The sequence below is a fragment of the Polypterus senegalus genome, chromosome 1 (assembly GCF_016835505.1).
Source record: "Polypterus senegalus isolate Bchr_013 chromosome 1, ASM1683550v1, whole genome shotgun sequence".
Classification (NCBI taxonomy): domain Eukaryota; kingdom Metazoa; phylum Chordata; class Cladistia; order Polypteriformes; family Polypteridae; genus Polypterus; species Polypterus senegalus.
In genome coordinates, this window is record NC_053154.1 from 262972093 (window position 1) to 262986275 (window position 14183).

At 36.1% G+C, this 14183-nt stretch overlaps 1 protein-coding gene across 3 annotated transcripts in view; it reads left to right on the forward strand.

The window, feature by feature from the left end:
* Positions 1–14183, forward strand: part of dlg5a (discs, large homolog 5a (Drosophila)) — a 236991-nt gene that overhangs the window by 100747 nt on the left and 122061 nt on the right. For all 3 annotated transcript variants that reach the window (XM_039773036.1, XM_039773053.1, XM_039773044.1), the window contains exons 3-4: positions 5439–5607; positions 12021–12164. In XM_039773036.1, the coding sequence (XP_039628970.1) occupies positions 5439–5607; positions 12021–12164 (313 nt within the window). The remainder of the gene's footprint in view (positions 1–5438; positions 5608–12020; positions 12165–14183) is intronic.

The following is a 14183-nucleotide window of genomic DNA, read 5'->3' on the forward strand; positions in this document are numbered from 1 at the left end:
ACATTACCAGGATTTTTTTTTTTTTTTTGATTTGATCAATCTGTTCCAAAACATCCGCACAAATTGCACGGTAATTTTCCTTCTGAAGAGCAGTAACTCTTTGAGCCATTTTTGCACTTACTATATCCGCATGTAAAGTTTTTCATGTAAAATGTTCCACACAGTCATTTTATCAATATTAACCATTTCACTAATCATCCTAACACTTAGTCGACGGTCACCTTGCATGATTTTTCTGATTTTAGGACGTTGACATTAGTTTGTGATGTTTAACAAGAAATTTCAAGTTAATTCTTTGTTCAAGTTTGGGTGATGAACTTAAACAACAGCTGAAGTCAGACTGTTTAAGATACTAAGTTGGAGCTGATAAGAGATGTTGGTTAAGCTCTAAGATAAGAGATCATTGACCCATGTTGGCCCTCGCCCCATTAAGGCAATAACAATAAGAGCAGTCCGGTTATTTTTTATACACATCTTGTATTTCTGGCACTGCCCTCCAATGGTTTAAATCTGACTGAGAGACAGGAGTTTGTTAGCCATGGCAACAGCAGGTCCAGCGCAGTGACAGTCACGCAAAGAGTTCCTCAGTACTCTGTCCTCAGCAACTCGGGCCATAGTGGCTGATGGTTTTAATTCTAACCCTTTTCTTAATTAGTGACTTGTTTTTGCTGCTAATTAACTTTACCCCTGGTATACTTTCTCTTGGCTGTATTATTTGTAGCTTTGGAGTTAGTTTTCATTTTTTGCAGAAGTTACTCAACTCTGTTTCAGTGTTAAAAGTGAAACTTCTTCAGAGCTTTCTCGGCTCACAATTTGCTTCCATGAAATTAAAACCAAGATGGAGCACAACTCTTTAAAATTAAATTGCAACAATACCAAGCTGCTGCAAATTGTCACGTATTGTTTGCATTAATCAAACCACCTACTAATGCAAGCAATGTTAGTGTCCTTTTTTGATTCCTCTCTCTCTTATTCCATCCACATAAACCACATCAACATACTTTCTTGCTTCCACCTCTAACATATACTATGTTTGTTCATTTCTCTCCTTTTCTAATGCAGAGAAACTTGTCCATGCTTTTACTACATCGGTAGTTGTAACTCTCTACTGGTAGGTACCCCTTCTAATCTTCTATTACAGCTCCAGTTGATTCAAAATTCTACTGCAAGTGTCCTTGCATGGACTAGCAACAGCGAGCACATAAAATTCATCCTGTTTTGCCTTTAGTGTCTCTCTGTGTCTTACAAGATTGAATATTAAATTCTGTTAATAACCTATAAGCTTTAAGTGGCCTTGCACTGGTCTACATCAGTGACATTCTCCATCACTATGCTCCTGTTCTCCCACTAAGGTCCACTGATTCTGGCAGTCCTGTTGTGTCCCGCACTATCCTGCACTTCAATGACCTTCAACTCTATACTGCCCAGACTTTGTAATGATCTCCCTAAATTAATTAAATCTGCTGACTCAATACATTCTTTTAAAAAGTAACTTAAACTCATTTGTTCAGGTAGGAGTTTAACTCAATCTAACATTCTGTTCTTTCTTTTAGTTTACATCTTTGTCCAGATGCTACAGCTAATTTGTGTGTGTGTTATATCACAAATTGTTGTTTAGGGTTTTCTTCTAGTATCGAATTTAGTATTTTACTCTAGTTTATTGTTTTTTCTTCATTTAGTACTTTGTATATCCTTTATCTGTCTTAGTGTTATTTACAAATATTTTTAATCCAATATTGCGTATATCCTGCTGTTCTTTCTGAGACTCTGTCTGCACCTTGAGCATGAGAAAGGTGCTATATAAACAAAATGTGTTATTATTAAAATGCTGCCCTTCGATCTTTTTAAAGCCTGTACAGCCACTGTCCTTTTTGCTACTTTGTGTCTCTGCTGCTCGCGTTGTCATCGCTTCTCCATGATCATAAATATACACCTGACCGAATTGTGTTTTCTTTGAAATTAAACTTGTCGTTGCTTTAACTGTTACGGGTCCACAGATTTTCATAGTGTATGTTCCATTATTGTGTAAATCTATGTTTTGTGCATTGAATGATGCGAATTAACTGACCTTGCTTTGTCCTGCTATTTTTTCAGTTACACCTGGTCCTAATGATTAATTTCCTTTTTTTTTTTTTTTGCGCTAATGTGATCTTTTATTCATCGAAGTTTAATTTATAACGTATTGTCCTTTATACGCTTTATATGCACTGAGTCTCCGGTATGTGTGTGCCGCTTTCCTTTACACTACTGATTTTTTTTTTTTTGAACATTCTCTTTCGTCTCGCGGTTCTTTTATTTGTCATTCGTGATCTTAACCTGAAGATCATGTATTGTCACAGGATTTTTTTTATAATAGAGAGATGTACTATTGGTGGGTAAGACACTGAAGTAGTGTCGTTTGCCATTATTAGGATATAATGAACAAAGCAAACTACACTGAAAAATGTTAGAATAATAGAAAATACAACAAAAGAAAGTCAAGCATTTAATGCTATAGCAAAGCAGAAATATTTCTAAATGTCTTATAATTATAAAAATTATATTGCTGTGCTTTTCTGAATGCAGAATGAGGGAAGAGAAAAAATGACCAGCTAATTAAATGAGATCAGTTATTATCTAGGTGAAAGAAAAGCCTGCAGCCACAGTGGGCCCCCAAGACCAAGTTTGGAAACCACTGCTTTATAGTGTAGTTCGCATATGGACTTTTCCTGTATTAATTCCAGTGTATTGCATTTCAAACCAAAATGCAGAATTGAGACTTGCAATCTTTCATCAGTATCTATACTTGGATACTTCTTTGTTAGTAGTGTGGAGATTTTTAGTAGTATTTCTAGACTTTATCAGTTAATGTCATGGCATGCTGCTAGGTGGTCTTCTGCAATGCCAGGAGTGGAACTTCTTTATTAATATCTCAGGCAACAAATGGAATTCAGTCATTCTTAATACACATCTTTCATCATTCTATGCAAAGTTATTTAAAAATTTCATATTGTAGACAGGGCAGTGGCACGGTGGTGCAGTGGGTAGCGCTGCTGCCTCGCAGTTAGGAGGCCCGGGTTTGCTTCTCAGGTCCTCCTTGCGTGGAGTTTGCATGTTCTCCCCGTGTCTGCGTGGGTTTCCTCCGGGTACTCCGGTTTCCTCCCACAGTCCAAAGACATGCAGGTTAGGTGCATTGGCGATCTTAAATTGTCCCTAGTGTGTGTTTGGTGTGTGTGTGTTCACGCCCTGCGGTGGGCCTGCAACCCCCACCCGGGGTTTGTTTCCTGCCTTGCACCCTGCGTTGGCTGGGATTGGCTGCAGCAGACCTTGTGACCTTGTAGTTAGGATATAGCAGGTTGGATAATGGATGGATGGATATTGTAGATATTTTGTTTGATATAAATGATCCAAAATGTAAAAAGGGTCTGGACCCTAAATGTGAAAGATGCCAGAATAATTGTAAGCACTAATTGTTTTATGTGAATGTTCAGAGTAACATCAGATGGCATGAATCTATCTAATGATAAACTAACTGTCATCTCCTATACTACAATGGTAGTCCTGGCTGATTTTAGCTTAACAGCTGGAATCGCAATTCACCTTTCATAATTCAGTGGGAAAATGGCATGTTTTATTATCTAAAACTAGAAGAATTCACATTTTCTTTGCATGGAACAGTGCACAGTTTTTCCTAACTTGGCAAACATTTATCAATACTATTCTAAAATAAGTCTGCCAGGTTACTGCTGATGTGTGTTTTAATTTATGTGAAGAACTATAATATAACAAGATTTCTTTTTGTTGTGTAAGTACAGAGATCCCTTGCTGTATCGCGCTTTGACTTTCGCGGTTTTGCTCTATCGCGGATTTTATATGTAAGCATATGTAAATGTATATTGTTGATTTTTCGCTGATTCGCGGATTTCTGCGGACAATGGGTCTTTTAATTTATGGTACATGCTTCCTCAGTTTGTTTGCCCAGTTGATTTCATACAAGGGACGCTATTGGCGGATGGCTTAAAAGCTACCCAATCAGAGCACGTATTACATATTAACTAAAACTCCTCAATGCTATAAGATATGCCTCCTGCGCGGTGCTCGATTGTTTGCTTGTCTCTGCCTCTATCTCACCCTCTCTGACATTCTCTGCCCCTGACGGAGGGGGTGTGAGCAGAGGTGCTGTTTGCACAGAAGCTGTTTGCCTAGTGGATACAGACGCTCCTCTAAGAAATGCCGCTTTATCGAGGTGCGTCCAAAAGCACACTTATTGATTTTTTGATTGTTTGCTTTAATCTCCCTCTCTCTCTCTCTGACGTTCTCTGCGCTTGACGGAGGAGATGTGAGCAGAGGGCTTTTGCACAGAGGCTGTTTGCTTAGAAGATAGGGACGCTCCTGTAAAAAATGCTGAAAGGCTACCTTCGCATTGATCCCTTCATTGCTGCTGCTTTTTCGCGGTGCTTGCATACTTAAAAGCGCAACAGCCCTATTGATTTTTCATTGTTTACTTTACTCTCTCTCTGACATTCTCCGCTCCTTACGCGCACTTTGAAGAGGAAGATATGTTTGCATTCTTTTAATTGTGAGAAAGAACTGTCATCTCTGTCTTGTCATGGAGCACAGTTTAAACTTTTGACTAAAGGGTGTTATTTCATGTCTAGGGGGCTCTAATAATGTTAAAAAACGTATTTAGAAGGTCGTAAACAGGTTTTCTATGCTCTAACTGCGAAAATATTAGATTTATAAATAAAGAATCCTACTTCGTGGAAATTCATTTATCTGTCTGGAGCAGATTAACCGCGATAAACAAGGGTTTACTGTATAACTGTGCGGAGAATATTTATAAACAGTGTGGGAGAGTTTCTAAGGGCTTAAAATATATAAAAATAATCATACAAACATATGGTTTCTACTTCGGATTTTCACCTATCGCGGGGGGGTCTGGAACGCAAACCCCCGCGATCGAGGAGGGATTACTGTATAGGTTTTTCATGTGTTTGTGATTTTAAATGTGACAAATGTCCCATTTATTGTATTTATGGTTGGACTTTTTTCATTTAGCAGTATACAGTATGTGTATTTGATATAAAAATAAAAATCAGACCACCAAGAATGTTATTGACATTTGCATTTCTGAATAAAACTTAATTCAGTATCTTATTTCTGGTAAATGCTTAAGACCTTCAAACCCCACCAGCCTTGAATAGTGTTTTTTTTTTTTTCTCCAAATCTAACTCATATAGGGGGACAGGCTTAAAGTAATACGTACCAAAACAAACTCCTGTAGCTGACAAGAACTAGTGAATCAAATTAATTCTGTTGCTGATTACTATGCTTTAACGTACAGTATTTAAACAGGTTTAGTCTTCAAGTGGCTGTATTGCTAAAATGTGTAGATCTTTGTATTACTTGAACAACATTTTTCTGTTTTTGTTATTATTATTATTATTGTTGTTTTGCAGGCACAAATGGAAAAGCTTCTTCTCCTCCTCCTGTGTTGATTGATACTAGACAAATGAGTGAAAAGTTAGAAACTATCTTGTTCCAATTGCGTCAGGTTACACGAGAGAGGGATGATTTGAGAAAAAAGTTAGCACTTTCATCTCCTGGCACTACTTTTGATGACTGCAGGTATGTTGAACTATTCATCCACCTTCTTTCTTTCAGTTGAGCACATGGCTGTTAGCATATAATTATTAAAAATCAATTTTTTAACTTAAAATTATATAAAATACACACATGGACTTTTGATATATTTTGGTTTGTTAAGCATTGTAGTAAGTGTAATGTGTGAGGAGACAGATTTCTTTTATGCTTATATTTTTAACTCTCTTTTTTTATATATTTCTTTCAGACTGTATTAGGAACAACCCATGTACCATTTTAAATGTAATTGTAATTTGAAATAAGTTCCTGCTGAGAGCGCTATTACTGAGTGGATCCATGATATGCATGGTTCACCTGGTTCAGTCACTGTCTGACAAATTATTCCAGGGTTTGCCAACCTTTAAATCTGCATACCATCTTAACTAGAGAAGTAACATGTGCTCTTGGGAAAGACACCAGAGATACTGGGAGCCTTAGAATCAAAGGATAGAAATATTCTGTCATAATATTAGCTCAGCAGAGACTTATACTATAGCACATCCAATACAGCGTCTGACATGTCTTTTTGTCTTTATGTCATAATTTACCACTGGGCACATCACTCAAACCCCCACTACTCTTGAGATTTTTTTTTTTTTCTGGAAATGCCACTAACTGGAGTTTTTGGTTTCCTCTGTTCCTTTGTCAACTGTCCATTGCTTAATGATAATGATCATGGACATATATTGTAAGGTTACATTTGTGTTAGTCATGTATATTGGTATTTTATTATTTAGGTTATTGATTGGTATATTGTAAAGTTCCTTTTATATTAATCAATTTGGAGCCACTTTGTTTTCCTGTGTGTTGAAACAAATATTTTTATATGCATGCATTATGCAATTAGTAATTTTTAAAGTTTTGTGAAGTGGTCTAAGCCTGCACTTAGTGAGGAATGTGAAATAAAAACGAACTGAATTCAATTGATTTGATTATGCAGTTTGAAGACTATTCATTGGAAGCACATGAGATAAAGAGAGTATAACGATGATTTCCACTTAAAGTTTTAAAGGCTATGGTGGATAATGGGCTAATGAAAACCAATTTTGAGTCTATCAAGTTAATTCATAAGTGATTTTGGACAAAATAAAAACTTTTATTTATCTACACTATTTAATCAATTCTGAAATAGTGTCGCTATGTCTGTTTCTGTGAGGCACCAAAAAACTGCACTGAATAAATTTGTAGTACGGGCAGCCTATCAAGATATGGGATACTAAAATATTCCCTCCGTCATCCTGAAATAAAATGGCACCAGGGATTTGCATAAATAAGGCAAAAATAATCTGACAAGTGTTTCATTATTACTTTGGATTTCATAGTATTACTGAAAAAAATATTGTGATGCAGTAAAAAATAGACCAAAGGCTGTTAGTTTCAGCAATGTCATATTGCTACTGTAATCTCAGGTTATACATTATTAGTTATAGATCTTTCTGATGTGCCCCTGGTGCTTTCACTTCCTTCTGATGACACAATATGGCTGCATTTCATACACCCCTTCTATGGAGCTTTCTTTATCTAGGCTAATGCTCTAATAAAGAGACTTGTAATCTTTAGTACCTTAGATTGTGCATATGCTATGTGTGTTAGAAATTATACTAAAGAATTTGTTCATTAATTTAGAACCACATAGTAACACTGTGCTCTCTGCCCAGATAAAAACTGGCAAGCCAATAGGTTTAGTTAAGAATAGGACCTAGAGATGAAGAATGAAACGCATACCAGAAGACTCTCTGTGATCAAACCCAAAAATACTTTTAAAGAATCAAAATGCCAGTGCTAAATCTGTAACCAAGATAAACAAAGCAAGTTCCTAACTGACTGAAATTCAAACTAAATGGGAAAGTAACAAATATGTTTAAGAGGTTATTTATAAACTCTGGCAAGGAGGGAGTCACAGCACAGACTTGCGTTGTTGTCACATTCTGTAACTTATATTTGTAAGCAAAGTCGGAGTTGACCATTGCAGTTGTTGATTTCATTTCCGAACAATAACCGATTATGTGACAAGAAATTACTGGGAATGTGATGACATTCCAGCAGAATTTCACATTTGTAAAAGTATTGCAATCTCGTCCCCTTTTCTGACAGCTGATATTCTGCTGCCTGATTAAGCTTGTTTCTATACACAGGGTTTACAGGTACAGTGGAACCTCGGTTCACGAACGTCTCTGAACACGCACAAATCAGGTTACGACCAAAAAGTTTGTGTTACTGATCTTGCTGCTGCGTACAAGAAGTCAAAATCTATAATTTTGACTATTCTAAAGCAGAAAGAGGCCATTAAAGCAGCTCATGTTGTAAAAGGAGTTACAGTGTTAACCAGACATAGGCCTCAAGTGCATGAAGAGGTAGATAAACTGTTGCTTGTGTGGCTGAATGAGAAGCAACATGCAGGGGATAGCGTAAGCGAGGCGATGTTATGCGAGAAAGCCAGGAAGATTCATGGCGATTTGCTGCAAAACTATCCTTCTACGAGTGGCGAAAGTAAGGAATTTAAAGCCAGTAGAGAATGGTTTGAAAGGTTTCACAAGAGAAGTGGCATTCATAGTGTGGTAAGGCATAGAGAGTAGCATTGTTGCAATGTTACTTTTCTTGGTGGTTTATTAAATTACGGATTTTTTAAATGTTCATTTTTTCTCTGTGCTTAAAACTCATTTAAAAAAAGTGTTTACAGCAGTCGGTTCTTAAGGCTATAGCGCAAACTCTTGCAATGTTAGTTTTCTCTGTTGTTCAAGGTTTTCTCAGTGTTATTCAATGTTTTTACATTTAGTTTACTATTACGCTGTGCATTCTATAGTATATGTAACTATATTTCTGCTTAAAAATCCAAAAAAAATATATATATTTACATACGGTCTGGAACGGATTAATTGTATTTACACACAGTCCTATGGGGGAAATTACTTTGGGTCACGACCAAATCAGGTTACAACCAGAGTTTTGGAACGAATTACAGTTTTGAACCGAGGTTCCACTGTACACAGATTTATCCTCAATCTCCGCCTCTTTTTTTCTTTTCTCCTGTAATATGTAAAACATAACACATCTGAAAGATAAACCCCTTTTCTGTTTTCGAGAACCAAAGTACCTGTGTTCTTTATTCTTCATAGCTGCATTATATGAATTGTACTTATAAGTGAGAATTCTTTTGGTTGTCCGTTCTCATGCACACAGAACCTGCCCCAAACCTGTTTGATGTTTTTGGATGGAGTGAGTCACTGGGTATGTCCTCACCTCCTTCAACTTTCTAACATTATGTAAATGAATTCTATATATAACTGAAAATCATTTGAAATTTCTTGTAATGTGAAATGGGCTTTAAATAGCATTGTGCAGATGGCATCATGTGATACGACTTAGGGTCATGCCCCTTAGCAGTGGGTACCTGTGTCATAGCAGTTTTAGATAAAATTGTGCTGAGCACTTTAAAAAGTAAAGATGGCCTTTTAGGTTTTCTAGAACATAACAAATATATAAAATTAATCCCAAATAAAACTAAAAAATGAAAGTGATACTGAATTCAGCACTTTTCAAAAACAAAGAATAAATCAATCCCAGAAAAAAAATATAATGTTCAGAACAAAATTCACAACAATGAAAGTTCATAACAAAAAAACGTGTTGGAGTGTCCCATGTTCTCAGAATAAAATAATGCACTGATAGAAACATTTAAATTTGTATAAATGTGAAGCCTTCTCGATCCTGTTTTTCTTTGGGTTTTTTCTTTTTTTTCTTTTTTTGATAATTAAGGTAAAGCACAAACTATCACATGGTGCAGATAAAAATAAGAATATGTTGTTGGTTAACATGTTGATATTTGCCTTGTGTACCATTGGTGGTGAAGTACATAAAATCAAATTTTTAACATGTTAAAAAAATTTTTGTGTGTATTACTGATTTTGTGCCAGACAAACAGCATAACTGTTTTTTTCTTGCGCTTTCAAGTGGGTCTTTTTTGACAGTTTGTTTCTTCATCTGCCATGACACGCTTATACTTACAGTGACGCACAATGTTAAAACACAAACATTCAGGAAATGATCCCACACCTTTGTCTTTCAGAACCACTTTGTCAAAATAAACTGAATGAAAATGCTGTCTGATGAAAAGATTCTCAAAGAAAATATTTTAAGATCAACTAAGGAATACAGATCAGTATGTTGCTATGTTCCATTCACTTCCATTTTTGGTATTTTTTTTTTAATTATCTATTAGACTTCTCCTGTACCCTGGTATAAGACCCTTGCCTGCTTCAGTCACATTTGTTTCTGTTTCCCAAATTCACCACATCCTTCAAGTTCCACTAGATCAGAGTAAATACAGTATCTGTATGAGCTGTATGAGCTAGAAAGGTATTAGGAGCTTCAATAGAGTAAAAATGAGAGAGAGAGGCAGAATTTAAGAGAATGTTACCTAAAGCTACAGAGAAGCTTTAGACAAAATGTAAATTATTGAGATTATCATAAGGGGGTCAATGGAAACTACAACCATGTTTTATTTTTACATTCTGGAGTGACATTTTCAATGTACAACTTATTTTGCTTGAAAGGCAATGTTCCCCTTGCCACACGTCTCTTTTTTGCTCTTTTACTTCAAGTACATGAAAACTCCACCCATGACAGTCTCCTTTGAGCAAAGAAAGGGGCAGATCATATACAATACTTTCTCAGGACAAATAGTGCCAAGATTCTGTGATAAAATGTAACTTCCAATGTCTTTAAATTGTTATTAACATATCTCAGAAGTGCTTAAGGCTTTTTTTCTGAAATCAAAACTTTAGTTGCCTTGAAGTGTACATATTCTGTAAGTTTTAAGCTTTGTTCTGTGTTTGGTTTTGTGCCCTTTGGACACCATTTTAAACTATAAACACAGGAACTGCATATTTTTTTAATTTATAGAAAATGCTTAACTTTAGAAAACATTTTTCCATGAGAAATTAATGTACATCATGATTGTGAAAAGTTAGTTTGACTTGAAAAATTGCAAGCGTATCTCTTAAGCTAAATCCTAAAGTTGGTAACAAGACTTGTTACTATGCACTGTTTTTGGCAAATTTAATTACATATTTGTATTTTTATTAAGAACACTATGCAAGAAAATATTGCTTTTTCAAATGTTCTTTTAGATAATAAACAGTAAATTTTCCATTTTTAATGGCACAGACCAACGTCTTTAAACCGTGGGTGCCTGAGCAGCAGACAGTAATAAGCTAATTGCAAATTGCGTGTTTTTCCAGCCCAAAAAACAAAGGGTCCGATTCCAGTCAGTGGCTGGCACATCAGTAGTTTGTGACAACTCTTATAATTTATTGCAGAGCTGCAGACATGAGTTGTCATTACTAAACACATTGCTGTACAAATTCTGAAATGATTTTTTTTTTATTATTTTCATGCCATTGAAATTAGAATACACATTGTAACCAAAGGTTTCCACTGAAAGGTGTACTATATGTGGACCACTGTCACCGAATTTCCATCAGACTTTACTTTCATCTTTTGCCTTGTGAGTACACATGGCAAATTCATTTGGTAAGGGTCTGATTGAGGGTACATTTGTCGCCATGTGCTTACTGGCTTAAAAAAGTAGGTTCTGGTATTTCTGTTCTACGTGATGTTTGAATAATATTACTGAGAACAATTATTGGATTAAAGGAGTGGGCCACCCATTCTCACAATTTAGCATTTTAATTCTTCTTTTAAAAAAAAAAAAGTTTGGTTTTAACAAATTTAAAATGGTCTCATACAGATAGAAAAGCTGAGTTTACTGTCCAAGATATAAGTTACCTTAATTAGTTACATATATCACTGATTTTATGAAATGAAAGATTTGAAAAAGTATAAATTTACAAATGTGTGATTCACACAAGGTTCTGATGCTGAAGATCACAATATTTTTCATGTGCCTTTTTGCATATAGCTACACACATAAAGTGAATGTGTTTATTTGGAAAAAATGTATTATATTGCTGAAGATAAAGAGAACCTATCTAATATGTAAGTGCCAGATCTTAAGAAAAAAAATTAAAGATTTTTCTAAATGAACTATTGTTACGTTTTCAGCTTGTAGAAATATTCAGGACAGATATGTAAAACAAAATGTATCTTTTGCAACCTGACATTTTTGTCATTTTGAATTTAAATTTAAAACGGGTCTCTCAGTGCTTATCTTTGTCATGAATAAGAAAGCTACATAATTTTTGGATGGCACTGTCTTGAGTTCAGAATTATATCATATTGCAATATTGCTGACAATATTTTCTAGATCACATTTCTAACTGTTATTTTGCTGTTTTATTAAAGATCCATTTTCTGAATTTTTGTCCTATTGTGGACCTGGCATGCATGAACCTGAACAGTTTCATTTAACTATCTACTTCTATTAATTTCATTGACAGGCCTAGTTCCAAGCCAAGTCATGACTATGAAAGACTGAAAACGCAGTGCATGAAAGCCATGGCTGACTTGCAGTCTCTACAGAACCAGCACACTAAGACACTAAAGCGATGTGAGGAAGCTGTCAAAGAGGCAGATTTTTATCAGTAAGTAGTAATGTTGCTGCCTTTTTGAAAGTTTCCATTAATTTAATTCACTTACCTGAACTAACTTTAGGTTTTGTACTGGTTTGCATATTGTACTTTCTTTTTCATCCACCTGTCCATTTGCCAAACCTGCTCATCCAGAGAAGGATTGCAGGAAAGCTGAAACCTATCCAGCATGCATTGGGTGGAAGGCAGGAACAATCCCTGGATGGAGCTGCAGTCTATCTCAGGCTGAACGAACAAACACACAGACCAGTTGAGCATTGCCAACCCACCTAACCAGAATATATTAGGACTGTGGGAGGGAATGTTAACACCCAGAGGAAAAGCACATGGACACAGTGAGAATATGCAAACTCCATGCAGGAATCACCTGGACCATGAACTCTGGTCCCCTATGAATTTATTTTTCAGTTAAAGCAATACTTTTTATCAGTGATGAAGATACTGACCACATTTCCAACTTATTTCAAAGAGTGCTTTAAATTCTTGTTCTAAAAAGAATCTCAGAAAATACACTGTGTGTACAATTATTAGGCAAGTGAGTATTTTGACCATATCATCATTTTTAATGCATATATTCCAACTCCAAGCTGTATTAACTTGAATGCTTATTGGATTTAAGCACGTCAGGTGATGTGTATTTGTGTAATGAGGGAGGGTGTGGCCTAAGGAGATCAACACCCTATATCAAGGTGTGCAGAATTATTAGGCAGCTAGTTTTCCTCGGGCAAAATGGGCCAAAAAAGAGATTTAACTGACTCTGAAAAGTCAAAATTGTAAAAGTCTTTCAGAGGGATGCAGCACTTTTGGAATTGCTAAGATATTGGTGTGTGATCACAGAACCATTAAACATTTTGTTGCAAATAGTCAACAGGGTCGCAAGAAACGTGTTGAGAACAAAAGTCGCAAATTAGCTGCCAAAGATTTGAGAAGAATCAAACGTGAAGCTACCAGGAACCCATTATCCTCCAGTACTTTCATATTCCAGAGCTGCAACCTACCTGGAGTGCCCAGAAGTACAAGGTGTTCAGTGCTCAAAGACATGGCCAAGGTAAGGAGGGCTGAAACCCAACCACCACTGAACAAGAAACATAAGTTGAAACGTCAAAACTGGGCCAAGAAATATCTGAAGACAGATTTTTTTCAAAGGTTTTATGGACCGATGAGATGAGAGTGACTCTTGATGGACCAGATGGATGGACCTGTGGATCAGTAATGGGCACAGAGCTCCACTCCAACGTGGAGGTGGGGTACTGGTATGAGCTGGTATTTTTAAAGATGAGCTAGTTGGACCTTTTGCATTGAAGATGAACTCAAAATCAACTCCCAAACCTACTGCCAGTTTTTCAAGACACTTTCTTCAAACAGTGATACAGGAAGAAGACCATGATTTTTATGCAGGCCAATGCTCCATCACTTGCATCGAAGTTCTCCACTGCGTGGCCAGCCAGTAAAGGCCTTAAAGATGAAGGAATAATGACATGGCCCCCCTTCCTCATCTGACCTAAACCCTATCGAGAACTTGTGGGCACTTCTTAAACGCTAGATTTACGGGGAGAAAAACAATACACCTCTCTGAAGAGTGTCTGGGAGGCTGTAGTCACTGCTCCACAAAAAGCTGATCGTCAACAGATCAAGAAACTGACAGACTCCATGAATGGAAAGGCTTATGACTGTTATTGGAAAGAAGGGTGGCTATATTGGTCATTGATTGATTGATTTATTTTTTTTTGAAATGTCAGAGATGTTTATTTGTAAATTTTGAGGTGTTTGTTTATTATTCTCACTATAACAGATGAAAATAAACAAGTGAGATGGGAAAATTTTCATTTTTCCTTTAGTTGCATAATAAATCTGCACACTAATAGTTGCCTAATAATTGTGCGCACATATGTATTCCTCTGATGATGTTCACACTCACATTTCCGTTGTGAAACATTCAGGTTTCAGGTTTATTAACATTTTGGATTGACTGATAGCACTGTGTTTGTTCCATATTAAAATTAATCCTCAAAA